Raw genomic sequence first — 27,531 nt, forward strand, 5'->3', positions numbered from 1 at the left:
GCAGTAGGATTGCCAACCTCCAGGTACTGCAACGGAGTCTTCAGTACAAAAGTAGCAAAAATCTTGGTGCTTACACATATGACATCAACAATACAAGAGTGAAAGATACATATAAGAACAGTCAAAGTTATATACAGTATGTACAATCTAAATCGGGTGCAGTCTCAGTGCACCAATTGCCATGTTCTTTCAAGTAAATGTTGTATTTCCTTCAAAAAGTCCAAGAGTAGGTACTATCTTTTGTACTGAAGACTCCGTTGCAGATTTTCTAACCATTGGTACTGGCACGGAGGTGCCTATTTTGTATTGTATTGTATTGTAACCTCCAGGTACTAGCTGGAGATCTCCTGCTATTACAACGGCTCTCCAGCAGATAGAGATCAGATCACCTGGAGAAATGGCCGCTTTGGCCATTGGGCTCTATGGCATTGAAGTCCCTCCCCTCCCCAGACCCCACCCTCCTCAGGCTCTGCCCCCAAAACCTCCTACCGGTGGCGAAGAGGGATTTGGAAACCCTAGGCCGCTGGTATGAAGAGCCCCCAAAACTACTTCTGCGTGAGCAGAGGGCCTGTGGGCTGGTCCCAGCACTGGCATGAGAAGTCCTGGCAGCTGCTCCTATGAGTGTGGTGACTGGCCCAAGGTCACCCAGCATGCTCCTATGTGCAGCTGCCTTGGCACAGATCAACAGAGGAGGGGGACACACCTTCAAAATAAATCCCTACGTTACAGTGCAATGCATACAGTCTCCTAAGCCCGTTTATTTCAGCGGACTTAGCAGGGAGTAACTTTGCATAGGATTGCACCGTTTTTCATGACCTCCTTTTCAATACTGACTTTGTCTGTGCCTGAACTTTGTATATGTATATCCCATCACACGGCAGGGTCGGATTGGCAATGTAAATTTGGAGCCATTCTGCAGGCAAAAGGTCCTAGGTTCAATCATTGGCACCGCCAGTTAAAAGGATCAGGTAGTCGGTGATGTGAAAGACCTTGACCTGAGACTCTGGAGAGCCACTGCCAGTCTGAGCAGGCAAGACTGATGTTGATGGACCAAGGGTATTCAGTATAAGGCAGCTTCATATGTAGGGTTGCCAACTGCCAGGTAGTAGCAGGAGATCTCCCGCTAATTCAACTGATCTCCAGCCGATAGAGATCAAATCACCTGGAGAAAAATGGCCGCTTTGGCAATTGAACTCCTTTGGCATTGAAGTCCCTCCCCTCCCCAAACCCCGCCCTCTTCAGGCTCCGTCCCCAAAATCTCCCGCCGGTTGCAAAGAGGGACCTGGCAACCCTATTCATATACGTTTGTAAACATTTCAGTCCCACCAAGGTACTTCTCTAGCTCATTTTAAAAATCCTGTTTGTTGAAGGACCTCCCCCCCACACACACACTTTATGGTCGTGGCATTTCCCAGCAAGTTCGCAGCTTTAGCTCCGGCACTGTCTTCACCTAATTTGGCATGCTGTCATGTTTTAACATCCCAGCCACTTTCTGGGAATCAAGTTCAAACTGCCAGCTGCTATTCTGCATGTAAAACTGGTTTCTCAGCAATCAGTACACTCAGCGGGCATAAGGACACCTTGACTTCGCCTTTTGAGTGAAGCGAGAGGAGCAGACAAAAGCCAAGAAGGAGAGCCACTGATAAGGTGGCGCTTTCATCAGCCAAGATGCGGGTAGCAAACGTCCTTTTGAGAAACAGATTGGGGAGGGGGATATGATGAGTTGTAGAAAGCAACGGTGAAAAATAAGGGCATGTTTAACAAGCAGGGCTAAATATCAACTTCAGGGTGGCGCAGTGCGTGAGCCCACTGAATGGGTTGTGATCGGAGGAGTGTGCACTTGTTGCACATGCACATCTTATGCATTTTATTAATTTCTTGCACTTTTTCCCTCCTTTCTTCCAAGGAGCTCATGGTTGCCTACAGTGTGGTACAGTGGTTACAGTGTCAAGACTAGAATCTGGGAGACCCAGGCTCGAATCCCCATTCTGTCACAGATGCATGCTGGGTGACCTTGGGCCAGTCACACACTGTCAGCCTGACCTACCCCCCAGGGATATTGTGAGGATAAAAGAGAGGAGGGGAGACGTTGTAAGCCTTTAGGTCCCCATTGAGGAGAAAGTCAGGGTATACATGAATTAAATAAATGCCGGCATGCACTGTTCTCCCTGCCTCTACTTTATCCTCACAACCACCCTGCAGGGTAGATTAGACTAAGACAGCTGACTTATGACGACCCGGTAGGGTTTTCAAGGCAAGAGTAGTTCAGAGGCCATTTACCATTGCCTGCCTCTGCATACCACCCCTAGTCTTCCTTGGTGGTCTCCCATCCAAATCCTAACCCGGGCTGACCCTGCTTAACCTCTGAGATTTGACAAGATCAGGCTCATCTAGGCTATCCAGGTCAGTGCTAAAACAGCATAACTGGCCCAAGATCATCCATGTGCACCTTTGGATTATGGCCACAGGAAGTTACAGTCAGTTACCGCCATTCCTATTCCCAGAACTGGTACCCTTTGCCAGCTTTCATTCCTTATTTAAGGGCCAATATGCCCTATGGGTGGTGGTCACTACCCATGTTTTACAATGGCATAATTTGCTCATTGAAAACATTGGAACAAAGCTTGAAAATTGGGTAACCTTCTTTATTTAGCATGTCTTTCTTTTTGTTGCTATTTTTAATTCATCACAATCCCAGGAGCACTTAAATTTTAATAATACTGAGAACTTCATCTTCTGTTACGTGTCCTGACAACAAATTAAATTTCAAAAACTTAACAATATTTCCATCATTGAGTAACTTAATTCTGTCATATTGTTCTTAGTGAATCTATCCAGACCAAGATTATATTAAAAGCCAGTTTGTTTGTAATAAATTGTGTTTCATGCATTATACATATACCTATCAATAGCTGTGCCCACACAGGTAACATATGTGGTACAGCATATGCACACAGTTGATATTTACAATAGGAAGAAATTACAAACTCATATGAATTCCAGTCACATCAACCTGCCTGCTTGAAAATGTTCCTGTCTGCACAGGTAAAAGATAAAGGGCAGCATATGTGCAACCTACTTTATACTCCCTGTGGGCCTGTGGAGCCATAAACCTAATTTAAAATCCTAAATTACAAGCATAACCTGGTTAGTAGCATTGTTGATAGTGAATGTTGGTACAGAAGTAGCATTGTCTAGAATGGAAGGGGGGTAGTATGCTAGAGGGGAGAGAGAGTGCAATCCTATGACCTGCTCTCAGTGTCTTCTCCATGGCCAAAGGGTAAGTCTGCAGAAGCTACATGAATACCTACATTAAAACACATTGATAAGGAAGTCCATGAATAGGCTGACCATACGTGCTGTTCTGAACAGGACAGTCCTGTTTTTTTTATCATATTTCCTGGCCATTTTTTAATTAAAGTGTCAATTTTGTCCCGTTTTGCACCTCATTACACTTCCTTCAGTTCTGACATTTCTTATGCTGCATGCAGGCATGGCTGGGTAAATTCTCATAGGAAAAAGTGCTCCGGTTGGGTTACACTACACGGAACTTAGATCTGCCTCCCCATGCCAAGAGTGTGAAGGAAGGAGGAGGGGAGAAGGAAGGGAGTGACAGGGAGAGGCACTGCTGGTGCTTAACAGCTAGCAATGATAGCAGGGCTATCGAAGACCTTCCTGCGTGCAGCAACAGGGAGCAAGTCAGGGGAGCCAAAGAGGATCGAAAACAGACCACCAGACAGGAATCAGCAGATATCTGCTGCTGAAAGGATAGCAGGTGAAAAGTTGTAAATAGGCTAATAGCGCCCAAACCATAATAAGCAATGACTGCACGTTTAAGTATGTTTTTATATAACATATCAAATTCTTTATTGCACATGTGCATTAATATTTCTCATGTTGCTGTAAAATTATATAAAATTAATACAATTATTTCTATTTACTGGAGTGGAAATTTCCTATAATTTGCTATTGCACATTATTTTTCTGATTATGGCACCCATGTACTCTTGTTCCTATTGCTGTATAGTTGGGACATATTGAGAAAATATGGCCCCAGGAGCATAAAAAATATTTTCATTTAAGCTCTTGGTTTGAGAAATATAGTGATTAGCTAAAAACAACTAAAATATAGTAGAATGTTGTATGTAGTATAAAATAACAGTATTATTTTTAAATTTCTCAATTTGATTTTAGCCAGTAACTATTGAACCTATTGTCCCGTTTTTGCTATCTCAATGCCCTGTTTTTGTCTCAAGGAAATATGGTCAGCCTATCCATGAGGCTAGTTTGGTCCTGTCTGATTTTGCTATCAAGTCACATCTGACTTATGGCAACCCCGTAGGGGTTTGCTATTGCCCCGTAGGGGTTTGCTTGTCGCGGGAGCTAGCAGTGCTTGATTTATTTACAGTGTTCAGATTCACAGCAATCTCCAACACCAACTCCATCCACAATATTCTTCCACACACTAGTTACAGGGATATACACTTATATACATTTGCTTCCCACCAGCCACCAATCAGGTCAGTGCTGACTCACTGCCCTCTTGCAAGACCTTGCATCAGCCTAGGTCTAAACCGGTTCAGGCTGGTTTACAGTATGACATCAGTTAGGGACTTTCCAGGTACTTTCCAGTCTAGATGGTCAAGATCTAGATTCAGACCTGTCAGTTCAGATACTAATATGTCAGCCTTGCTTATTCTGACATTGCTATCCCCTTAGGGGTTTGCTATCAGAGGTGGTTTGATATTGCCTGCCTCTCCGTGGGCTGGGAGAGTTCTGAGAGAACAGTGAGTGGCCCAGGTCACCCAGCAGGCTTCATGTGGAGGCCTGAGGAACTGATCCCGGTTCTCCAGACTGGAGTCCCTGCATTTTCCCCTTGTATGTGGAAAGACTGCTAGAGGAATGATATTGGGGGTTTTTTAATTCCCAGTGGGAAAGGACCCTCTGTCCACCAATTTGATTGACCAATTTGATTCATAGTCAGTTTGATCCACATCTGATCGTGTCTCCCAGCATCTTATTTAGTTTGTCCCTTAGAGACACATTTGACCTTTATTGGATGGAGTTTTTGCAAACACACCGAGACACAACCCACACCAGCATGTAACACACATTTTACCAAAACCTCCCTCACTTATGCACAGAGCAGAAAACAGACAACATGCACACACTCTTCAAAAACAGCAGCAACCAGCAAAACCTACCTGTGGCCTCATAGAATTCTTTCATACGCAGAGCATTCTGGAATTGAATATGTAACCTCCACTGTGCAGAAGTAAACTGGTTGCTTTTACATTTGTGAAGACAGTTTGAGGAGATAAAGCTTCTTTATCACAAATTTAATGGTAAAATATATTTCCCCTCCCTCAGCCATTTTATGTCTCCAGCAGATTAGATCATTCCACCAAAAAAAGGAAACTTAATCTATGAACATCCAGTTTGCTCTACCTCCCCAGTGCTTAGTCACTGAGATAATTTAAAGATGGGAACAGGAAAAGGGGGATATTCCCCCCCTTTTCACCTGAAGTGACAGTAGCTTCAGTATATTGCAGACATCTGGTTTATGCATTGAGGCTGCCTGAGCCTCTGGGATCATCCGTTTGTGGGTGAAATCAGACGTATATAGCTCGAGTCCTCTGTAGATCTGCATTTTCCACCTTTTGGACTGACATATAAAATTTCAGATTAAATTAAGCACGGGAGCATCCGGCTGCTCCTGTTTCAAGGGAAGTTGGCTGTTCAGAGTGCTGATTGGCTGGTCCTTGTGACGATCCCTCTCCCGCAGCATTGCTGCAAGTTTGTTTTCTTTTTTTCCCCAAAGGCACCAAATAAATGTTTAATGGGAAATCGTGCTAAATGGTGGAAGAAAAGATTTTTGAAAACCCAAATCCTGGCTGAAGCATGGAGGGAGGGATGAAAAATCCACGCAGGAGCTGGCACAATTATGTGTGCTAGTAGGTGAGCAAAGGCAGGAAGAAGCAGCAGACCAAACAATGCCTATTCCTGCAAAGAGGCCCATCTGCTCTCACCCATGTGCTGCACATGGAAAGGGGTTGAAGTACATTTCAGATTTCCCCATCTTATGTGCCTCTGCACATGTGCATCTACACATATGTGTAAGCAGGTCTACGTGAAAAACACCATGCACATAACTGCTGAAACGTGCTCAACATCCACTACGAGTACAAGAGGGCACATGCATATTCACAGGGTGTAGTGTTAAGCTGCAGTACTGCAGTCAAAAGCTCTGCTCACGACCTGAGTTCAATCCCGACGGAAGTCGGTTCCAGGTAGCCGGCTCAAGGTTGACTCAGCCTTCCATCCTTCTGAGGTGAAATGAGTACCCAGCTTGCTGGGGGCAAAGGGAAGATGACTGGGGAAGGCACTGGCAAACCACCCCGTAAACAAAGTCTGCCTAGGAAATGTCGGGATGTGACATCACCCCATGGGCCAGGAATGACCCGGTGCTTGCACAGGGGACCTTTACCCTTTACCCTTTTTTAGGGCTGTCAAAAAAAAAAATTCGGTACAGTTCGGATTCGGCCGAATTTGGCCCTTGTGGGTTCGGTACGTGCCGAAGTCCGAACTCCCCCACTTCGGATCCGTTCAATTCGGCGGGAATTCAAAGTTCGGAAAAAAAAATTCGGCCGAATAAAGTTATTAAAAACACAATCGAGCCTTTCCGTGGCTCTGGGGGGGGGGCATTTTTGGGCTTAGAGGTCCCAAACTTTCAGCAGAGCTTCAAAGGACGTATATTGAAAGAGTCCCCAAGTTTTGTAAAGATTGGGTCAGGGGGGGCTGAGATATGGGCCCTGAAAGGGGTCCCCCCCACCTTGAATGTGCATCTCTCAGCAGAGCTTGCGGCCCACGCACAAAGCTCCCAGCCCCGACAAACAGCTGATGAGAGCAAGGGCGGGGCAGGTGCTAAGAACTTTGCAAAGCAACACAACTGAAAAGCAACACCTTTGCAAACATGCAAAGGGCGAGGCAGGTGTGAAGAATTTTGCAAAACAATACAACTGCAAAGCAACACAAGCACGCAATGCAACACCTTTGCAACAGTGCAAAGCAACACCTGACACCTGGGAATTTGCATACCATGGAAAGGGACAGAGGCAGCTAGCTCTGCATAATGAGCAGGAGGGGGTGGAATTTCTCCTTTTGCATTGGACTTGGGACCAGGCAGATGCATTCTTTAAGTCACCATTTGAAAACCAGTTTTGAGCAAGCATCAAAATAACCTAACTGATCTTATGAATGAGGAAAAACCTGAAGAATAAAAATGAAGCCCCCCCTCAAACCAGGGAGAGAGAGACTGGAGGGGGAACACACACCCCAGGCAGAACCGGCAAAAGCCCCCTTTGGCTTCCCCCCCACCCACAGAAACTGCTCCCTCCCCACACACACACACAGACTCTGCTTTCCCCCCACACACACACACAGAAAAGAAAAATTATAGATTAAAGCCCCCAAAGGGGTCTTACTGTGGCTGTCTTCTGTTCCAGCAGGAGGGGCTGGGAGGCTGGGTAATCCAATATGATTCCATTTGTATCCAATATAAGATCCATATGTATGCATCTCTCGAGGGTGATCCATTCATCCCAATAGGGAAAAGGGGAAAGCCCATATCTCAGGGGCCCCTGACCCAATGTTTACAAAACTTGGGTGGTCTCTTAAAAAGCCTTGTCTGAAGCTCCGCTGAAAGTTTGGGGTCGGCACACCCAAAAATGCGCCCCCTGCAGCCACGGAAAGAGAAAAGGGGGGAGCCGATATTTCAGCCCCCACTGAACACATCTTTACAAAACTTGGGTGGTCTCTGAAGAGGGATTGTCTGAAGCTATGATAAAAGTTTGGGGGCTGCACTCCCCAAAAAGCGCCCCCTGCAGCCACGAAAATGGAAAAGGGGGGAGAGGAAAAAGGGGTGGAGCCCATATCTCGGGACCCCCTGACCCAATGTTTACAAAACTTGGGGGGTATCTTAAGAAGCCTTGTCTGATGCTCTGCTGAAAGTTTGGGGTCGGCACACTCAAAAATGCGCCCTCTGCAGCCATGGAAAGAAAAAGGGGGTGGAGCCCATATCTCGGGACCCCCTGACCCAATGTTTACAAAACTTGGGGGGTATCTTAAGAAGCCTTGTCTGATGCTCCACTGAAAGTTTGGGGTCGGCACACCCAAAAATGCACCCTCTGCAGCCACGGAAAGGAGCGAATGTGCACAAGCACCCCCTCACACACACATGAGGATTTCCCTCTCTCTATCTCTTTCCCCGGCCGGCCGCACATCAGCTGATTCCTCCAGTACTCAATCCTGACTGATTGGCCAGAAGAAGACCCAGCTTGGCCACCGATTGGCCGGGGGAGGAGAATGCTGCTTACTGAAGGTTATGCTGCTTACTGACGGCCCCGAATTGGCCGAATTTATTCGCGAACTGCCGAACTCGCTGAATTCGGCCCCCCCGGTTGCCCGCCAGTTTTGAGTTCGGTTCCTCCCGAACTAAAAACCGCCGAATCAAGGGAAATTCGGCTGATTTTCAGTTCGGGCCGAACCGAATTGACAGCCCTACCCTTTTTAAGTGATTAGAGCACATCAGCAGTTGCTGTGCTGTTAGAATGGCCAGCATTCTGCCTCGTGGGCTAAATGTTACTTTACTTGCACTAAATTGAAGGGGGAAAGAAGTGAGGATTGGATAAGGGGGCACAGATTTTCTTAAGGGGAAGGATGTCTCAAGCCTTTGAGACATATACCTAGCGCTAAAACCATTCTTCATTCCTTTCAGAGCCATCACGCTGGAGAACACTCTTGTGATCTTGTCGACAGTAGCACCCGATGCTGGAAGGTACTATGTGCAGGCTGTGAATGACAAGAATGGAGACAATAAAACCAGTCAACCCATCACACTAACTGTGGAAAGTAAGTGCTACCTGGTGTGAAGTGGAGAGACCTTTGATTAGCTGTATTCTTTTTCTGGATGTGCTGGTGTGCGGTTAGAAGCTGGATAGCAGTAAAAAAAATTCAGCAGGAGAGGTTTGCCTCAGCATGGAGATTCTGTGATGGGAACAGCCTTGACTATCCATCATTTGGTTGTTTAACGCATAGGAATGCTGCCAAAAATAAAGCGCAGACCTTGCTTTGGAAGCTGGTACTTGGGCCCATAGTGCTGATACTAAGGGCTGATTCACATGTTACAAAGTCCATGTGGTGGACATGTGCTTGCCGGCCATGGGTACTTTGGATCAGACATGCACCAGGAGTTCCAGGGTGGGAACCTAATTCCCAGACACACGTGAGCCAGATTAAGATCAGATCACGGCATGCAGGGCCTTCAGCCTTCGCCCCCATGCTGTTTTCCCAGCCTAAAGCAGCCCCAGGGAACTGTGCTTTGTCTTCTTGGAGAAATGTATGTTTAGCTATCAGTACCTTTATTTTCCCCCAACAGTCCAATTGTGGCTCCCTGCAGCTGCTTCACATCAGGAAAAGGTTGCAGGGAGGTGGGCCATTGCCCTAAACAGAATTGGGCCCATACCCGGGAATTGTTCCTGTCAGAGGAATCCCAGAATGCGTCTATCAAAAGTCCATGTGACACACATGTGGACTTTGTAATGTGTGAATTGGCTCTAAAACATGCTAGATGAGGAGCACCTGAGCAAAAGAAACCATGCCCCCTCCTTCCACGTGCACAGCTGTGCTGCAGGGGGATGAATTTCTTGGTTTTGAAATGGTGTCCAGCTTCAGAGCCAAACTAAACATTGGTATAGATTCAGCAGTGTTTCCATAGGTGGAACTCTTTCTGCCTGTGGAGTGACTTTCTTGCCACCCCCCTCCTGCTAGAGCAGTGGTTCCCAAAGTGGGCAGTACTATCCCCTGGGGGGGTGGAATTACCTAGGGGGGCACTAAGAGGCCAGGGGGACATCAGAGATCGCTAGAGGTGTGCCCCTTCAACTGTGTTGTTGGATAGGGTAGGGGGCGCTGGGGTTGAGTTTGTGGAACCAAGGGGGCAATGGCCTGAAAGGTTTGGGAACCACTGAGCCTCCCGCAAAAAAAATCAGGGGACATTTTGGGCTACAGTGGGAGGAGGGAGGCCAGCATGTTGCACCGTGCAGACATAAATCGTTCCATTTGCGGAAACACTCCAGTGGATCCAATCGCTTTTCTTGGCAAATGCATAATCCCAGCCTTACGTTTATCAGGAAGGATAACGGGGTACTCGGTGCAGGAAGGAATTCTTACAGTTGAGTTCGTGTGTGTGTGTGTGTGTGTGTAAAGTGCCGTCAAGTCGCAGCCGACTTATGGCGACCCCTTTTGGGGGTTTTCATGGCAAGAGACTAACAGAGGTGGTTTGCCAGTGCCTTCCTCTGCACAGCAACCCTGGTATTCCTTGGTGGTCTCCCATCCAAATACTAACCAGGGCCGACCCTGCTTAGCTTGTGAGATCTGACGAGATCAAGCTAGCCTGGGCCATCCAGGTCAGGGCAGTTGAGTTCCTACACACACACATCCCCTACCCCCTGCCCACAAAAGCCTTCTGAGGCTCTTTCTTACCCATCAGGGATCACTACCCATTTCAGAAACCAGCGTGGGGGGGGGGGAGTTGTGCCTCCTTCTTTCTCATTGATGCTGCCTTGAAAACGTCCCCTCTCTTCAGCCCCCTGGTTAGCACCGCAAGAGGAAAATTTGTTTTTCTTTGCAATGGCTAACTTGTTTTTCATCAGGTTCAGGAGGGGCTTTCCTATTGGAAGCAGCAACAGGATTGTTCATTGTAGAAACAGGTGGCAATATGAAGGAAGCAACCATTTTATAGGAGGGCTGTATATATGTTTACTACAGTGTGTGCTTCTGGAAGTGTGTCCATGCATGCCGATGTGTTGCTTTGTGTTCACGCTCCTCCCTTTCAATTCCCTGAAATTAGACTTGTCATCTGCTTTTATTACTAAGGCTGAAATGAAATACCATGCACGCTTGCTTGAGAATAAATCCTTTTGCATTCAGTGGGGCTTACTTTGCGTCAACATGCATGCAATTGGCCATTTCCCATGCTTCTACTTCTATTAATCACTGAACCTAGCAATCTTGATTGACAAAGTGTTTTGCACCCTCTGTTGCGTTTCCCTTCACAGCAACCCTTTGAGGTAGGTCACCATTATGCCTGTTGTGCAGATTTCGTTGAGAGGCTGTTTTCCTGCCCAGATTCATGCAATGAATCCATGACACTTAGATGGTGACTCTCGCATCCAAGTCTAAACTCTCCATCCACCCACCAAATACTCTCCATCACACTCACTCTGCAATGCAGAGAAACTTATCTCTTCCAAAAGAATGAACAGCCCAATGATCAGGGCATCAGCTGGTGCTCTGTTGACCTGTTCCACTGCCTGCTTGTATGGCTCGGGCAAGTCACTTACAGTGCTGTTTTATGCAGAATCATTCCAGCGTAAGTCCCGTAATTTCAATGGGTTTAGACTAGAGTAATTCCAAAAAGGATTGCGCTGTTAGACTCTTCGTGCCTCAGTGCTATGTTCTTGGAGCTTTTTGCCATCTTGGACCATACATAAGAATATATCACAAAGTACTGAGACATTAAGATACTGAGAGCCTCAGCCGACCGTGAGGGTGGGCCAAGGAGGTAGTTTCCGCCTTGCTTGTTTTTCGTGTAGACTGAGAGGTCTCTGGAGCTCAGCCTGTCGTCGGCTTCTCTTTGCATCTGGCTTCCCCCGTCGCTTCTGCAGGCCCGGGCCCAAATTTAATTTGCAGTAAATCTCTGGCAAAGCTTTGGCTGGTGCTGACTAAACATTTCTGCCCGCTTCGAATTTATTTAGACACTTTGGGCTGTGGCTGCAAGCACTAGGAGGCTCTAATTGCATCACTAGTTGATGCCCCTGTTTCTGCTTCTCGTGCCATCCACACAGTCTCTCTGCTTCCTGGGAACCTGACTGCAGCACAGAGCAAAAGAAACTAAATTAACGTTGCATTTATAATATGCTCTCCTGATAGACTCCCAACATGCATTCTGACAGTGTCCCAGCCACCCCCACATTCAGCCCCTTGCTATCTAAATCCTGACTCTCCCTCCCTTTTGGTCCATGCTTTCCTATCCCCTCTTTAGCCTTAGGAAAGTCTTTCAATTCAATCAATCAATCAATCAATCAATCATCACCTTTATTGGCATAAAAAGGAATAATCAGAGCAGTTAAAATACATCCATGTTTAAAATTTGGACAGTTAAGAAACAAGCTCCCTTATGCTTATTGCATGTTGTAGGAATTCTTCTACCCGATTGATTAGGTCTGGGTTCTGGTTATTCAATAAGAACAATACTTTATATTTATCAGACGACTCCTTGTTTTTACTTAGCAAGGGTAATAAGAGTTTAACCCGGATTTCTGCATACAAAGGGCAGTATAACAAGACATGAGTAACAGTTTCAAAAGTCATTCAATTCATTATCCCTAGGGTTGCCAGGTCCCTTTCTGCCTCTGGCAGGAGGTTTTTGGGGCGGAGCCTGAAGAGGGCAGGGTTTGGGGAGGGGAGAAACTTCAATGCCATAGAGTCCAATTGCCAAAGCAGCCATTTTCTCCAGGGGAACTGATCTCTATCAGCTGGAGATCAGCTGCAATAGCAGGAGATCTCCAGCTAGTACCTGGAGGTTGGCAGCCCTACCGCTACCCATCCACTTATCTTTTATGAAGCCTCCCCTTAGCCACTGTGTATAGCAGATGGGGAATGGGGGGCTTGGCCTACTTTGTATTATTTATGAATTGGAATTGGGTTCCAATCCTCCTGCTTTAATTATTGTTCTGGCACTGACCCTGGATTCCCAAATCTGCACTTTACCCATCCCAGTCCTACATATAGCTTGATTCTGTGAGAAGGTCCTGTTGCTACACAATCACAGAATCTCACCCTCTCCCAACTTGGCCTGTTCCCCACAAAGACAGTCCTTTTGATTCCTGAGAAAGAAACGCAAAATGCCACAAGCACACACACCATGGTGATGAAAATATTATAATAATAAACTAAACAGTTGACATTTTGCTGCTTTCTAATCGTCCCTCCCGAATCTATCACTTGATGCAGGCCTAGGTAGCCCACCTCCAGGTGGTGGCTAGAAATCTCCTGGGATTAAAATTGATCTCCAGGTGTCAGAGATCAGTTCACTTGGAGAAAATGGCCTCTTTGGAAAGTGGGCTCTATGGTATACCTCACTGAAGTCCCTCCCCTCCCAAATCCTGCCCTCCTCAGGCTGTATACCCCCAAAATCTCCAGGTATTTTCCAACCAGGAGCTGGCAACCTTAGGCAGTCCACTTCGCCTTACTGAACAGTTGTCCATAATCCCCACCCGCAAGTGGTACTTTCAAGTTTATAGGAGACTTGCCCTAATTCCTCCGGCCTGGCCCTCCACTTCCTCTACTGTAACACTTCAGAGCCTCCCCCATACAGCACCTCTGGAGCCATTAAGCTGGCGCTTTCATTTAACACTCCTGAACTCGCTTTCTCCTGTAACTCTCAGCTCTTTGGGAATAGCCTTGATCTCTGCCTCCCAGCAAAGCCATGAAATCCACATGAGTCGAACCTGTGATTCCTCAGCCCCTCTGGAAGATGTTTACTTCACAGCTGTTTTATGTCTCCCGGACATGGTTTTATATTCCCCCTCCCCTTTCTTTGCCCCATTAATCCAGAGTGCTGTACCTCAGTGGGTAATAAACACCATAGTGCATGCCTTTATGGATTCCGCTATATCAGCAACCTTGCGATCCCAGCCAACACATGAAGGGGAGGGGGGTGGCTTTATCACTGCAATTATTTTGCTTTATGTACTTTTCCTGTGGCTGCTTCTGCCATTTCTGCTGCTCTGCCTCATGCTCCCTCCTTCCCTCTCTGCTTCCGTCTCTGATGCCACCTGCTGATGCCCAGCTAGGGATGGGGAGCAGGTGGCAGGTCTCTGAAGAATTTCATGGTTGAGGTGGGTACAGGATCTTAATGCTCCTTCTGAGAGACTGAAATGTGTGGAGCTTTGAAGGGAAGGCTTAAAGACCTATCCTGTTAGACACCTAACAGGTGACGGGCTGTGGCTCAGTGGTAGAACATCTTCCTGGCATTCAAAAGGACCCAGATTCAATCCTTGCCATCTCCAGCTAAAAGGACCAGGTAGAAGGTGATTGGAAAGCCCTCCACCTGAGACCCTGCATTGTGGCTGCCAGTGAGAGTAGAGAATACTGAACTTGACAGACCAATGGCCTGGCTCAGGATAAGGAGTCTTCATGTGTTTACCTCCGTCTTGGCAACTTGCAAGAAGAGTTTGTGAGTTCCATCGCTGTGTAAGCAAACCGTGGTTAAGAAAAGTCTGACTCCTCAGCCCCCGAGATGCTATTCTCACCTGTGCCATGTGGAAGATTAGACAAATAACAGCAGTGTATGGCTTCCAAACAATAACACTATATGTCAATTCAATACATTTGTATTATCCACACAGAATGCATGAAATACAAGGATGGCAGTATGTAGATAACACCTTTCACAGATGGCAATACAAGTCACAAAGTAAATGCTTATATATGATCCATACAGTTCACTTTAATTGATTCATTCAGTTTGTTACCATATATTCTTCCAAGCGTGAGTCCTGTTTAATCCTATCCACAAGTATGGTACGTTGTCTTGAACTCGTGTCTATGGCAATTGCACTCTATGGCATTGAAGTCCCTCCCCTCCCCTCAGGCTCCACCCCAAAAACCTCCCACCGGTGGCGAAGAGGGACCTGGCTGCCCTATGGCCAAGTGAGAGGCTGAATGAGTGCTGTTTTGGGCCCCTGTTAAGTGCCTGTCAGAACAGCCAGATGGCTGCCCGATCTTGGCCTGGTGGTATAAGTGAGCTGATGTCATCCTGCCAGGGAGAATCCAGAGGAGTCCTGCCAACTTAGTGCCATGGATGAGAAGTAAATAAGACTGCCAGAGGGCAGGGCACTGCAAACTGCCCAGTTTATTTTGCAGTGTTTCCTGCTTGCAAGAATGAACATTTATTCTGCTTGTGCTAGTCATCAGCAACAGCACAAAACTAGGCAAAGCACTGAAGCCCCATCTCCTGACTATTAACCATCTGATTCAGCAACTTCTCTTCCTTTTGAGATTTTGCAAGTTTTCAGGCATAACGACTAGAAACCATACTTTGCAGCCTTTCTGTGTTCCCTCCAAAGTATGATATTCACACACTTTGAAATTAGGGCCAAAACAGATGAATGAAGATAATGGCTCTCCATCCATCTGGAAAAGGTACATTATGGTTTAAAACGCACGGTCACTTACTCCGGTTTCTTCCCAGTTTCCTCCCTGTTTATTCCCTGTTTCACCCAGGATCAAATCCTCTCAAACAAACGGCACCTAATTTGCTGCTGGCTGAGCGATATGTCGACCCAAAACAAACCCGGTTTTGCAATCAAGGAGCCAAACCGTTATCCCTGGCTCGTCTCAGATAAACACGAGCCAAGTCTTCCCGCGTCACAACGGCCCACCCACCTCCAAACCCCTCCCCTCGCAAGGCTGTCGTTGGTCAGTGTGAATAGACCAATCACCAGGGGGAGGGGGCGTTGCTGAACGACCAGGAAGTACGTGTCTCCCGCATTTTCTGTTTTCACGGATGGATCAGCACACAGTTTCGCCATGGATCAACAAAGGTAATGCGTACAGATTCTCCCCCAGCCCGGGTTCATTTAATCCTGGCTGGAACGGGGAGGAAACTGGGCAGAAACCAGAGTAACTGACCGTGCATTTTAGACTTATGTGTGTGTGGCTTACCTTTTACAGATGGATGGAAATTCTTAGTCTTAGTTACATTTGTTTTGGCCCTTAGTCATGGGTGCATTTTGAGTACTCTGGTGGCTATGAGACAGAAGACACCGGGATGGTTATAGGTACAGGAATCCTGAGAGTTTGGAAGGAACAGGGTAGTTATGCTGGAAGGTACAGCAGCATAGCAAATAGAATATTGGAAATCTGTTTAACCAGTATAGTGTGATATTGATTTCATCCAGCATGGTCATGGAAGGTTGGCATGATGAGAAATGGTTGTGGGTTTTTGGCATGTTGAGGAGAAATGGTAAGCCTTGGGCAAAGGAAGAAGAATCAACTCCCAACATTTGGAATACCAAATGTACCTTTATTGAGATATCTGTGTCTTGCTCCTGGTGCCTTCCCTTTGCTCAGGATTGCCTGGCGTTCCTCAACAGCACTCATCTCTCAGTGGAAGAGGCGTCCTTCCTAAAGGGCCAGTTCGCCTTCTGCCTGCACTACAACTTGGGAACATTTCTGCTTGGTGTCAACATCACTTCCCTTCCTCCTCAGATATAGGTGGCCCAGCGGATCCCATTGCACCGACCATCATTATTTCACCTCGCAACACTAGTGTAATTACCGGCACCTCAGAGGTGATCCTGGAGTGTGTGGCCAATGCCAGGTAAGTCTGACTGTCACCCTCTTGTGGTTCTTGGTTGCTGGAAGGTATAGCTGTTGTGACTGCCAGAATTTTAAAGATTGTCTTGTGATCATTTACAAACCTTCTTCTCAGTAGCACCTCAAACGCATGAAGTGTTCTGTCCTGGCTTCTCTGACTCTCCTGTAGTGGGCTGGAGCACAGGTTCATGGTGCAAAACTGTGATCTAGGCACCGGCCCATTTGAGGGTTCTGAGATTACCTCTGCTAGCATTCAAGTGCCACAAGGATCTTCTCACAATGCCATCTGCCAGTATGGTGTAACACAGTCATCCCTATAAATGAGAAATGTTTTCAAGCAACAGTGGTTGACACCTGCAGCCCCCTCCCATGCCAGGGACTTCATACCCATATAAAGAGTTTGATCTCTGCCACCAGCTGTGTGTTTACACTCAAACCTGCAAAGTCAACGTAGAATGCTGGATAGCAGTTCCTTCAGTCTGTACAGATCTTTAGTTGGTTATCCAGTGACACTGTGTGGTTAGGAAAGGGGTCCCCTCTCACAGGCTTCTTTGCTAACCAGGCCCCTCATCAAGTTGCACATCATCTGGAAGAAGGATGGGGTTCCTGTGTTGAGCGGCATCAGTGACTATAACCGGCGCCTAACCATCCTCAATCCCACTTTGAGCGACAGCGGCTATTATGAATGCGAGGCTGTGCTGCGAAGTAGCAGTGTGCCTTCTGTGGTGCGGGGAGCCTACCTCTTTGTGCTGGGTAAGCATGGGAAGGAAGCCATGGGGTGCCATAATCTCAAAGATGGGGGGGCGGCTGTGGTTGAGTGAAGAGCATCTACTGTACCTGCAGAAGACCCCACGCTCAATCCCTGGCATCTCCAATGCTCTCAGATAGCAGGGCCTGGGAAAGACCTCTGCCTGTCGATCAGAGTAGGCGGTACTGGACTAGATCTGGTGTGCAGCAGCTTCAGACAATCAGAGAGCAGTGAGTCTGGGAACCTTAGTATACTTTCTGATAGTTAGACTCTGAGACCTTGGTCCAGAATTGTTGGGGTTGAGATGCATGCGAAGTCAGTACTGGGAATTCAGCAGACAGTTTGGATTGGAGGGAGTTTGGCCAGTCCTGTGACTGGGTTTTCTGTTGCAGAGCCACCTCAGTTTATCAAAGAGCCAGACAGGCACATCACTGCTGAGATGGAGAAGGTGGTGCAGGTTCCTTGCCAGGCCAAAGGTAATGTTCTCTACTTCCCTGCTCAGCCATCTAGTTTGGCTTTTCCTTGCAGCCCAAGCCAAGGCAGTTAATCTTGAAATGTGAGCAGCCATCCTGTTAGTAACTTATCATAACTAGTTTGCCAGCAAAATTACACCTGGAGCCTTTCACCATTGTAAGGGGGGGAGGTTCTTGTGCTGCTGCTCCAATTTTTTTAAACCTGCTTATAAAAACAAGAACGCTTCTGCCCCCATCCAGTTGCAAAGACAACCTTGAAAAGACAATCTGAACAAAACAAATGTGGCATGCTGACAGCTGCCTGAGTCTACAGATGGCCTAAAACTGAAGCCATTTCACACGCAACTGAAATATCAGCACCTGCATACTCAGTGAAAGGAGCCAGAGCACCTTGAGACAACTACAAAGCCGATGAAGAAAGTGTGATTTTAAATGGCAGGATAGGAGCCTGAGGTTTAGAATTAGCAAGCATTTTCTAAGAATAGCCTGGCCAGGTTGTAGATTTGCCAAAGGAAAATGTGGAGGCTTCATAATTGATCTTAAACATAGGATGGTAAACATCTCGGAGGAGCTGTGTTCTTGTCTATTTGTTCCTTCTACAATGGAGCATAGACGAGGAAGGTTGAGGCCCCACGGCAGTCCCGTTTCTCCGGTTTTACTTCAGTTCATCACAAGATTCTGGGTCCAATTTAAATGGTTAAGTCCAAGTTGCTACATCATTTCAGTCAACCCTGATTTTTTTTTAGAATATTTGGACAGATACTTGGAGGTGGAAGGAGTAGGGGGAATGAAGCCAGTGCAATGTAGAAATTAGAGGATCGGACTAGGACTGGGAGACCCAGATTCAGATCCCCCATTCAGCCATGAAACTCACTGAGTGACTTTGGATCACGTTCCTCAATCTGACCTCGTTCACAGGATAGAATGGAATATTCCAGTTTTTAATCTCCTCTACATCTTTATCTTTTGTATTATCAGTTCATAACTACTTATGTATATATTTAATTACAATTTTTTGGGATATTTGATGGTCTATGACTACAAATAAAGTCTGTATTCACAGGATAGAATGGGAGAACGATGAGCCGTGACCACCCCACCACCCCGAGCTGCTTGAAAGGAAGCAGAATAAATATGACAGGGAATTTCCCCACTTTTGTTTGTAAATCCTTCCAGTTCTGTCAGCCTCAGGGATCCATCACCCCTGTTGCTTTTGGGACATCCCCCCGCCCCACTCTGGGGATTTGAACTTAATGGCAAGAGATGCGTTTTCTGAATGTGATACTTGGAGCAGAAAAATGAACGAGACTCTAGGTTTGTACAAGAAGGGAATTTCTGTGTTAGCTAGTAGTTAGTTAAGTGCAGAGAACCCTAGATCTATGCACCGTCTCCAGAATCTGGGGATGAGAAAGCTATTGGGAAGGGAAAGTGGTGTATGAAAGAGTCAATTTTCCTTTCCCTGTTGCTCTCTAATGGCCAGACTTTGCATTACAGGTGTCCCTCCACCCAGCATGTTCTGGTACAAGGATGCAGCCCTGCTTGAACTGGAGAAGCTCTCTCGTTTCCAGCTCCTCGCCAATGGGAGCCTGCAGATCAGAGGGCTGGTGCCAGATGATACGGGCATGTTCCAGTGCTTTGCTCGCAATGCCGCTGGCGAGGTGCAATCCTCCACGTACCTAGCCGTCACCAGTAGGTGTCAGCAAGTGCTTTGGTTATATAGGTTGCTTTGGAGCCCCATCCCCACCCCCTTCCTTCCACCCCAGTGTTCCCTGCAGGACCTCCCAGTCCTGGTGCCGAGCTGCCAAAAGCAGGGTTGATAATCACAGAGTTCTATTGCAGGAAGCAGAGAGGTGAGCCTGTAGGAAAATCAGTAGTGGTCAATATGCTGCAAAGATATGCCTGGATAGAACTCTAGGCAAGGATCCTGCAAGGCACTGCAAGGAGGGTGAGGTCTAACCTTGATAGAGGATCATCAGTTTGCAAAGTGGAAAGGGAGCAGTTGGACGCAATCTGCATGGACCAAGTGGGAGCAGTATAGACTGAAGGTTCGCTCTGTGTTTCAGGGAGCAGAATGGATATTTTAACAGATTGTTTCTTCCATTACCCCCCTTTTTTGCTGCCAAGTCACAGCTAACTTATGGCAACCCCTCTGGGTTTTCAAGGCAAGGGATATTCAGATGTCATTTGCCATTGCCTGCCTCTGCATACCACCCCTAGACATCCTTGGTGGTCTCCCCTTCGAATACTAACCAGAGCTGACCCTGCTTAGCTTCTGAGATTTGACAAGATCAGGCTCACCTAGGCTATCCAGGTCAGAGCTAAAACAGCATAACTGTGCACCTTTGGATTATAGCCAAAGACTTCCTTGGTGGTCTCCCCTCTAAACACTAACCAGGGCTGATCTTGCTTAGCTTCCAAGATCTGATGAGATGGGCTATCCGGGTCAGGACTCCACTCTCTTAGCTCTGATAATATGATATTATTGCACTGCAAGGGCTATATAGTATCTTTGTCCATTTCCCCAGTATTAGGAACCATACTGAGCTGGGGAAGAAAGAGCCTGAGCCAGGAGAATGCAAAACACAACCAAGTGCCCATTACAGGCAGAGTATCAGATGTGATTCGGATCCTTCTTTAGAGCTCTTGTTATCTCCTGTCCAGCTCAAGTACCACTTCATTGAAGAGCTCAGAGAAACTTGGGAGGGGGGAGGCAAAAATGATGTGCTAATGACTTGGCAATATTGAACCCGTACCGTAGGTATTTTTCCCTTTCTTCCGACCACAGGCATTGCACCCAACATAACGAAAGGCCCTCTGGACAGCACCGTGATTGACGGGATGGCTGTGGTGCTCAGCTGTGAGACTTCAGGGGCTCCCAGACCTGCCATCACCTGGCAGAAAGGTAACATTGAGGAGTATAAAAGGAGTTTGTGCCAAATTTCTTGGAGGCATGGCCAGGCATGGAAGTAAGAATCACTCACAAAAGGTTCCTTGTACCTAGAGCCCATCCCTTGATGCTGTGAACTCAAATCACCTGCTCTACATTAAGATACAGCATGGGCCGTCCTCTCCTGCAACATCATCTGGAAAGGCAGGTTTGTGGCTTTGGCCACCTGTGCTATCGAGCAGAGAGTTTCTTACAGAAAAGCCAGCTTCATCCCAGCTGCAGTTTGTTGTGGCGTAAGGAGAAGGAAACAGAAAACTAAGCAAAAGGAAGTATAGAGACTATTTCAGAATACTGGCACAGTTACCTGGGGGCTGGATTCCCTTCCCAGTCTCAAAATTCCTGCCCCAGTTCCCTGGCAACTGGAGGAGTCAAAGCAAGGTCATTCAGCCCTTGATGCATTATGCGTGAAGTGGAGGAGAAGAAACATGATTGCTGCTTGAAAATCTCATAAGATGACACAGTGCTGAATGTGACCCCCCCCCCCACAGCCCATTAGTATTGCTACCTTCTGCTTCTGTGCCTGTGCCCCTCAGCATTTCAAACCAATGCTCGATCCTGACATACAACCCCTCCCCACACCCTGGGCCACTTCGGAAGTCACACCAAAATGTGCTAGAGAATTGAATTGCATTATTATGGGCCCCCTGAATTCCAAAAGTCAGCGAAAATGAATGTGACTTAGTAGATGGTGGACTTATACCACAGAGTAAAAGATAAAAGTAGTTCCCTGTGCAAGCACCGGGTCATTACTGACCCATGGGATGACATCACATCCCGATGTTTACTAGGCAGACTATGTTTACGGGGTGGTTTGCCATTGCCTTCCCCAGTCATCTTCCCTTTACCCCCAGCAAGCTGGGTACTCATTTCACCGACCTCGGAAGGATGGAAGGCTGAGTCAACCTTGAGCCGGCTACCTGAAACCAACTTCCGTCGGGATCGAACTCAGGTCATGAGCAGAGCTTTTGACTGCAGTACTGCAGCTTACCACAGAGACCCAGATGCAAATACTTATTCTGCCATAAAGCTCACTGAGTGAACTTGTACCACTCAGTCACTCTTTCTCAGACAACTCTACCTCGCAGGGTCGTTGCAAGGATAAACTGGGGAGGGGAGATCTTTGTCCTTGTCCTGAGGTCCTTGGACAAAGGACAGGATAAAATGCAACAAATAATACCAGTAGGAAGCTTGGGGTTCACAAATATGTGTAGAAAGAAGGACCCCCCCACCCCCAAGTCTTCTGTTCCTTTCTTTGGTTCCCAACCGGGGGTCCATGGACCCCCAGGGGTCCGCGAGAACTAAATTAAGGTCCGCGAAACAAAGTTATAAACCCATAATAAATTAATATTTTCTATTAAAAGTTCTCTATTATAAAAATATATATTCAAATATTATTCTGAGTTTAATGTTTAACTAACAGTTATGATTAAAGTTTATTTTCAAATTCTCGGAATTTTTATTTTGAACCTTGGGGTCCCTGCACTGAACAAAAAAGTCCTAGTGGTCCCTGGTCAAAGAAAGGTTGGGAACCACTGCTCTAGAAAGAGGGTGCTGCTTTATCTGAGATCATCAACACTGGTGCTTAGGACTTCAGAACACATGATGGTGGAGGTCCCTGACATCACAGTGCAAAGCCATTGAAGGCAAGGCATGGTCCTAATCCTCTCCCTCTTTCCCCCGCAGGGGAGCGAATCCTGGCTAGTGGCTCAGTGCAACTTCCTCGTTTTACACTGCTGGAGTCAGGCAGCCTCCTGATCAGTCCTGCGCGGATCTCAGATGCTGGCAGCTACACTTGCCTGGCCACCAACTCCCGTGGTGTTGACGAGGCATCCGCTGAACTTGTTGTCTGGGGTAAGGTGGTTCCTGTATTGGCCTCCTATCTAGGTAGATACGCCAAACTGGCATTTCAAATATGGTGTAGACAGGAGTTGGGGAAAATCTGTGAAATGTTACTTTACCTGTATCTTGGAGAATATCAGAACTCCATCAGAAACTCAGTTTGGAATGCCAGTTCCTAGCTGTCTGTGCATCATAAGAGCTGTGAGAAATGTGCTGAAAATAAACAGGTGTTTGAGAGTCAAAGGCTGATTTACACAAACACATCGCTTCCTTTTTGGTCATTTGATGTGATGAAACTGACTCCAGCGAAGTTTGAGATGACAACAGATGAGTTGAAAGTTCTGTCCATGATGCTAGGACTGTGATAGCTCATTCACACATGCAAGTCACAAGGTGATGAAAACATATGGGTTGAATTAGCCTTGTATGTGCATCCAGAATGTTAGATTTTCCTTCACTGCTCTGCTGATACTCACTGGGTATATAATATTTTTTTGTACAAAAATGGGATGCTTCCATAAAGTAACACACACTTTTGCACAATAGGTCTGAACAGAAACCTCACACTTTCTCTTCCTTTCTCCCTTTCTTGTTCCCTGCCTTATTTACACCATCGGAACTGTACACCCATTCACTGAACTAATCTGATTACATCTGCTGATTTCTTGTAGAAAAAGATAAACCTGGCTTTTGCCACAATCCAAGAGTCTGACTATTGCATGATCACTACCAGTTTTTTTTCCAGAAACCTGAATCCAGTTTATTAGAGGTGTATTGCAAGATTTTTTAAGAAACAAGATTTTAAAAGTCTAATCCTACAATTCCAAAAGGAGGAAGAACAAATAAACAGAAAATACGCACACTTTATTTTCCAAGTGAGTTTGTAGTGTATCCAGGCAAAGGACCAGTATGTGAGGTCACTGGTGCATGTGGATTGTGGGTGTCCAATTTATTTTGAGAGAGTATCTGTTCCCTTTCAATTTTATAATACAATTGTAATTAGGTCCACCAGGCTGCAGGCAAAGGTGAATCAGTGCCCCCTGCTGGCTTCTTAAGGAACAATAGTCTTCCTACAAAGCCTACATTCATACAAACCTGCTCTGGGAATCTGTGGGCGTATTAAGTAATTAGTTAAACTTTTATCCTACTCCTCACCCCTATGGGGAAATTGGATGCACAAGGACCTGTTCACATAGTGATTATAAAAAAAATAATCTTACCATGTCTGAGCTTCTCCACCAAGCACACCCCTATTAAGGGACACATAGATTCCTTGGATACATAGATAGGTACATAACTTGCATCCGATGAAAACGTCTTCTCTGCAGTAACTGACAAGCGATGGAAGTTTTGAGCAGGTTTAATGAATAGGAGTGAATGTCTGGGTTCACAACCAGTGATCAGTGCCATTTGGGGGAGGGAGAGCATGATCCTTTTATGATATATGCCTCACATTTGGACATCCTGTTTTCTCTTTGTGATACTCATCAAAGTCTCAGTTGTACCAGTTGACTTTGAGGGGAACAGGTGAGTGAATGATTGTGCTTTGCAAGCTTATAATTTTATGAGTCTGTTAAAATCATCAGACTCTTCTGTGACAGTCACAATTACTGCATGAAAAAGGGAGTTCTTTCAACCAGCGAGCCAGAGGGCTGATCACTGGCTTGGCGTGGCAACTGTTGCCTTGACTGAGCCTAGTGATCTCTCGATCTCTCTGTCTCTCTCTGTCTCTCTCTGTCTCTCTCTCTCTCTCTCTCTCTCTATCTATCTATCTATCTACAGCCCGGACACGCATCACCAACCCCCCTCAGGATCAGAGTGTCATCAAAGGCACCAAGGCATCTATGACCTGTGGAGTGACCAATGACCCCAGTGTAGTAGTCCGGTATGTGACTGACTCTTTCTACATGAGGTGTTTGAAGGGCAGAGGCTATAGACAAAAATGAGGCCTTTGGAGTGCAAGGAGGAGTGGGGAAAGGCACGCAAGAGAAATCTGTTCACGCAAGAGAAATCTGTTCAGAGATGTAGAGATACTAAACAGTCAAGGCAGATAACATCCTTAGGTACCAGTGTGAAAACAAAGTCATGGGGAAGCTGATTGTGGATAAAAATGCTGTGCCTTCAAGGTTAGTCTTATGATTTTAAACATTTTGTGTGTGTGTAGACAAATAGAGCTTCCTTTGAACCAATGCTATAAGTCCTGTTTTCCATGACAGGATTTTAAGACTGGAACATGTGAAAAGGGCTTAGGTGTCTCCTGTGAAAGATGAGCAATCTACTGGCTTCTGATTTTTGTAATGGCCTTTGGTCCTATGCAATAAACGTGAACCTCAACCCTCCTGGCTTCTGCTAACATAGCTTCATGCAAATTTGAGCCTTGGCGTCTCTCTGTACAAATTATGTAACGGAGGAGAGGCCAAAATCGGTGCTGCTTTGTAACCTGAGAATAGTCAGTTTTGTTGGGTCTTGTAGGTCATCCGGGCTGTGTAACCGTGGTCTTGGTATTTTCTTTCCTGACGTTTTGCCTGCAGCTGTGGCAGGCATCTTCAGAGGAGTAACACTGAAGGACAGTGTCCGAGACAATGACTCAGCTCAAACCCAACCCCCCTTCTGACTATATATTACTCTTCCTACACACTTGACACTGAGAGACACTGTCCTTCAGTGTTACTCCTCTGAAGATGCCTGCCACAGCTCCTGGCGAAACGCCAGGAAAGAAAATACCAAGACCATGGTTACACAGCCCGGATAACCTACAAGAACCAATGAACTCTGACCGTGAAAGCCTTCGACAATAGTCAGTTTTGTGTTTAGCAAAATGCCTGTCTGAGATTCATTGCCAGGATTCTTCCAGCTACTTCTTTACATGCCTCAAGAACTCAGGCATGGAAAAGGAATGACAGGAGCCCCTGTGTAAAATCACAGGCCTCTGTTGCCACCTGCTGCCTTCCTTAGCAACTGTGCTGAGATAAAACTGTTGTGTTCTCTCACTGGGGTGAAGGAAGAACACCACGATGCGCCTGACTCTGTCCAGGCTGGCCGGATCTCCCTGTTGCCTTGCATTAACTGAGTGTGCCCACCCAAGAAGCTCTGTAGGGGAAGATCAGGAATGGTGGACAAGCTATGTTAGGGTGCTTGTCTGTTGTTTTCTGTCTTCTCCTCAACCAAGCTGCCTTCTTTGGAGTTTGGTATTTGAGAGTTGGAACTCTTGGGCTTCAATCCCACTTTGGAGAGGCAGGGGGGAAATAATGGGGAGGGAATGAACTTGGTCGCATGAAGAGGCAAGGGCCTGTCCCACTTTCTCCCGCAGGTTCATATGGGAGAAGGATGGCGTGGCATTAAATGTGGAGAACGTGCCACGCATGCGGCTGGATAATACGGGCACTTTGCACATTGCCCAGACCTGGTCAGGCGACATTGGCACCTACACCTGTCGGGTGGTGTCTGCTGGAGGCAACGACTCTCGCAGTGCCCACCTGCGAGTCCGGTAAGGCCCAACTCCTAAAGACACCTGTTAGCAACAGCCTCACACTAGGGGACTGTGTGTTTGGGCGCATGAATAGAAATGAGGGCGAGGTGTGCGTGGGGCTCCTAAGCAGTTTCTCCTGTTGTACAGTCCCTAACTAGCTTCAGACCCCCCAGTCTCCCCCATGTCACACAAAGGCCCCTGTGCACTCGCCGGCCTTTCACAGGCATGCCAAGCACCATGGCAGTTCCTCTAGCATGGTTCAGTCCCACCCTGCTGGGGCTCATGTGTGCGCAAACAACTGCATGGGTCTTTCCCACAGGACAGACCCATGCAGTCAGTCTTTCCCTCATGGTCCCATTATTTCCCTAGAGTGTGGGGGTTATGAAACATTAAAGTAGCTCTCACACCCCTGGGTGAGCATGTAAAGGGAACCTGAGTAGCAGTTGCTCCCAGGCTGTGTGTGGGCACAGGCCATTCTCACCTGAAAATACATTGTAATAGAAGACTTTCTGTCCTTGTAGCTGATAACCAAGGAAAACACACAGCATTGTTAGCTGGGCAGAATAGGTAGCCTCCAATGCTCTCTGCACCCCTTCTATTTCCCATAGTATCTCTAGACTCTTACCATGTTTTCCACCCACTCACACCATGTAATTAAACAGGATGCCTGCTACCCAGAGACTGGTAACCAGTCCAGCCATGACAGCACACGGTGTGGATAAGCACCTATGGCTATGCCCAAATCTCTTCACTTTTTCAATGGGTCAACACTCTTGTCTTTGGGGTTCTGTTGTTTGATAGCTTCTAAGACTCGTTTCTTCTACCATCATCCTCATCAGGCAGCTTCCCCATGCACCAGAAAACCCCATTGCTGTGCTGAGCGCTATAGAGAAACGTGCCATCAACTTGACATGGACCAAGCCCTTTGATGGAAACAGCCCACTGCTGCGCTACATCCTTGAGGTCTCCGAGAACAGTAAGGCCCTGCATCTTCCCGCCATACAGAGGTGTCGGGGTGCAGTCAGAAGCTGGTGATAGGCAGAGCTGGGCTGGAGTTCTGTCACAAAGCTGATGGGAGACTCTGTGGGAGTGGGAAATGATGATAGACCCCAGGATTCTTACATTTCTCTGTGGACTCTTGCCGAGGCAGTGTGTGTGAACAAGATCTTGCGGTACAGGTGGACCGTAAGTTAAATATGAGCAGCCAGTGTGATGCGGCGACAAAAAAAAGCTAATGCAATCTTGGGGTGCATCAACGGAGGCATAACATCCAAATCACAAGATGTCATAGTTCCACTGTACACTGCATTGGTCAGGCCACACCTGGAATATTGTGTCCAGTTCTGGAGGCTTCACTTCAAAAAGGATGTGGACAGAATCGAGTGGGTGCAGAGGAGAGTAACGAGGATGATCAGGGGTCTGGAGACCAAGCCCTATGGGGAAAGGCTGAGGGAGTTGGTAATGTTTAGTCTGGAGAAGAGGAGGTTGAGGGGGGACACGATTGTTCTCTTTAAGTATTTGAAGGGCAGTCGCTTAGAGGAGGGCAGGGAACTGTTCCTGTTGGCAGCAGAGGATAGGACTCGCAATAATGGGTTTAAATTGCAGGCGGAAAGGT

General features: G+C 46.8%; 1 protein-coding gene across 1 annotated transcript in view; it reads left to right on the forward strand.

Moving 5' to 3' along the window:
• The window catches only part of SDK2 (sidekick cell adhesion molecule 2), a 408,808-nt gene that overhangs the window by 321,561 nt on the left and 59,716 nt on the right, over nt 1–27,531 (forward strand). Inside the window, exons 5-14 of the mRNA XM_056856751.1 lie at nt 8,777–8,910; nt 16,333–16,444; nt 17,003–17,193; nt 17,581–17,664; nt 19,156–19,350; nt 20,447–20,563; nt 22,292–22,459; nt 24,230–24,332; nt 25,758–25,934; nt 26,756–26,892. Coding sequence (XP_056712729.1) covers nt 8,777–8,910; nt 16,333–16,444; nt 17,003–17,193; nt 17,581–17,664; nt 19,156–19,350; nt 20,447–20,563; nt 22,292–22,459; nt 24,230–24,332; nt 25,758–25,934; nt 26,756–26,892 — 1,418 coding nt within the window. The remainder of the gene's footprint in view (nt 1–8,776; nt 8,911–16,332; nt 16,445–17,002; nt 17,194–17,580; nt 17,665–19,155; nt 19,351–20,446; nt 20,564–22,291; nt 22,460–24,229; nt 24,333–25,757; nt 25,935–26,755; nt 26,893–27,531) is intronic.

This window comes from Euleptes europaea, chromosome 1 (assembly GCF_029931775.1).
Source record: "Euleptes europaea isolate rEulEur1 chromosome 1, rEulEur1.hap1, whole genome shotgun sequence".
NCBI lineage: Eukaryota > Metazoa > Chordata > Lepidosauria > Squamata > Sphaerodactylidae > Euleptes > Euleptes europaea.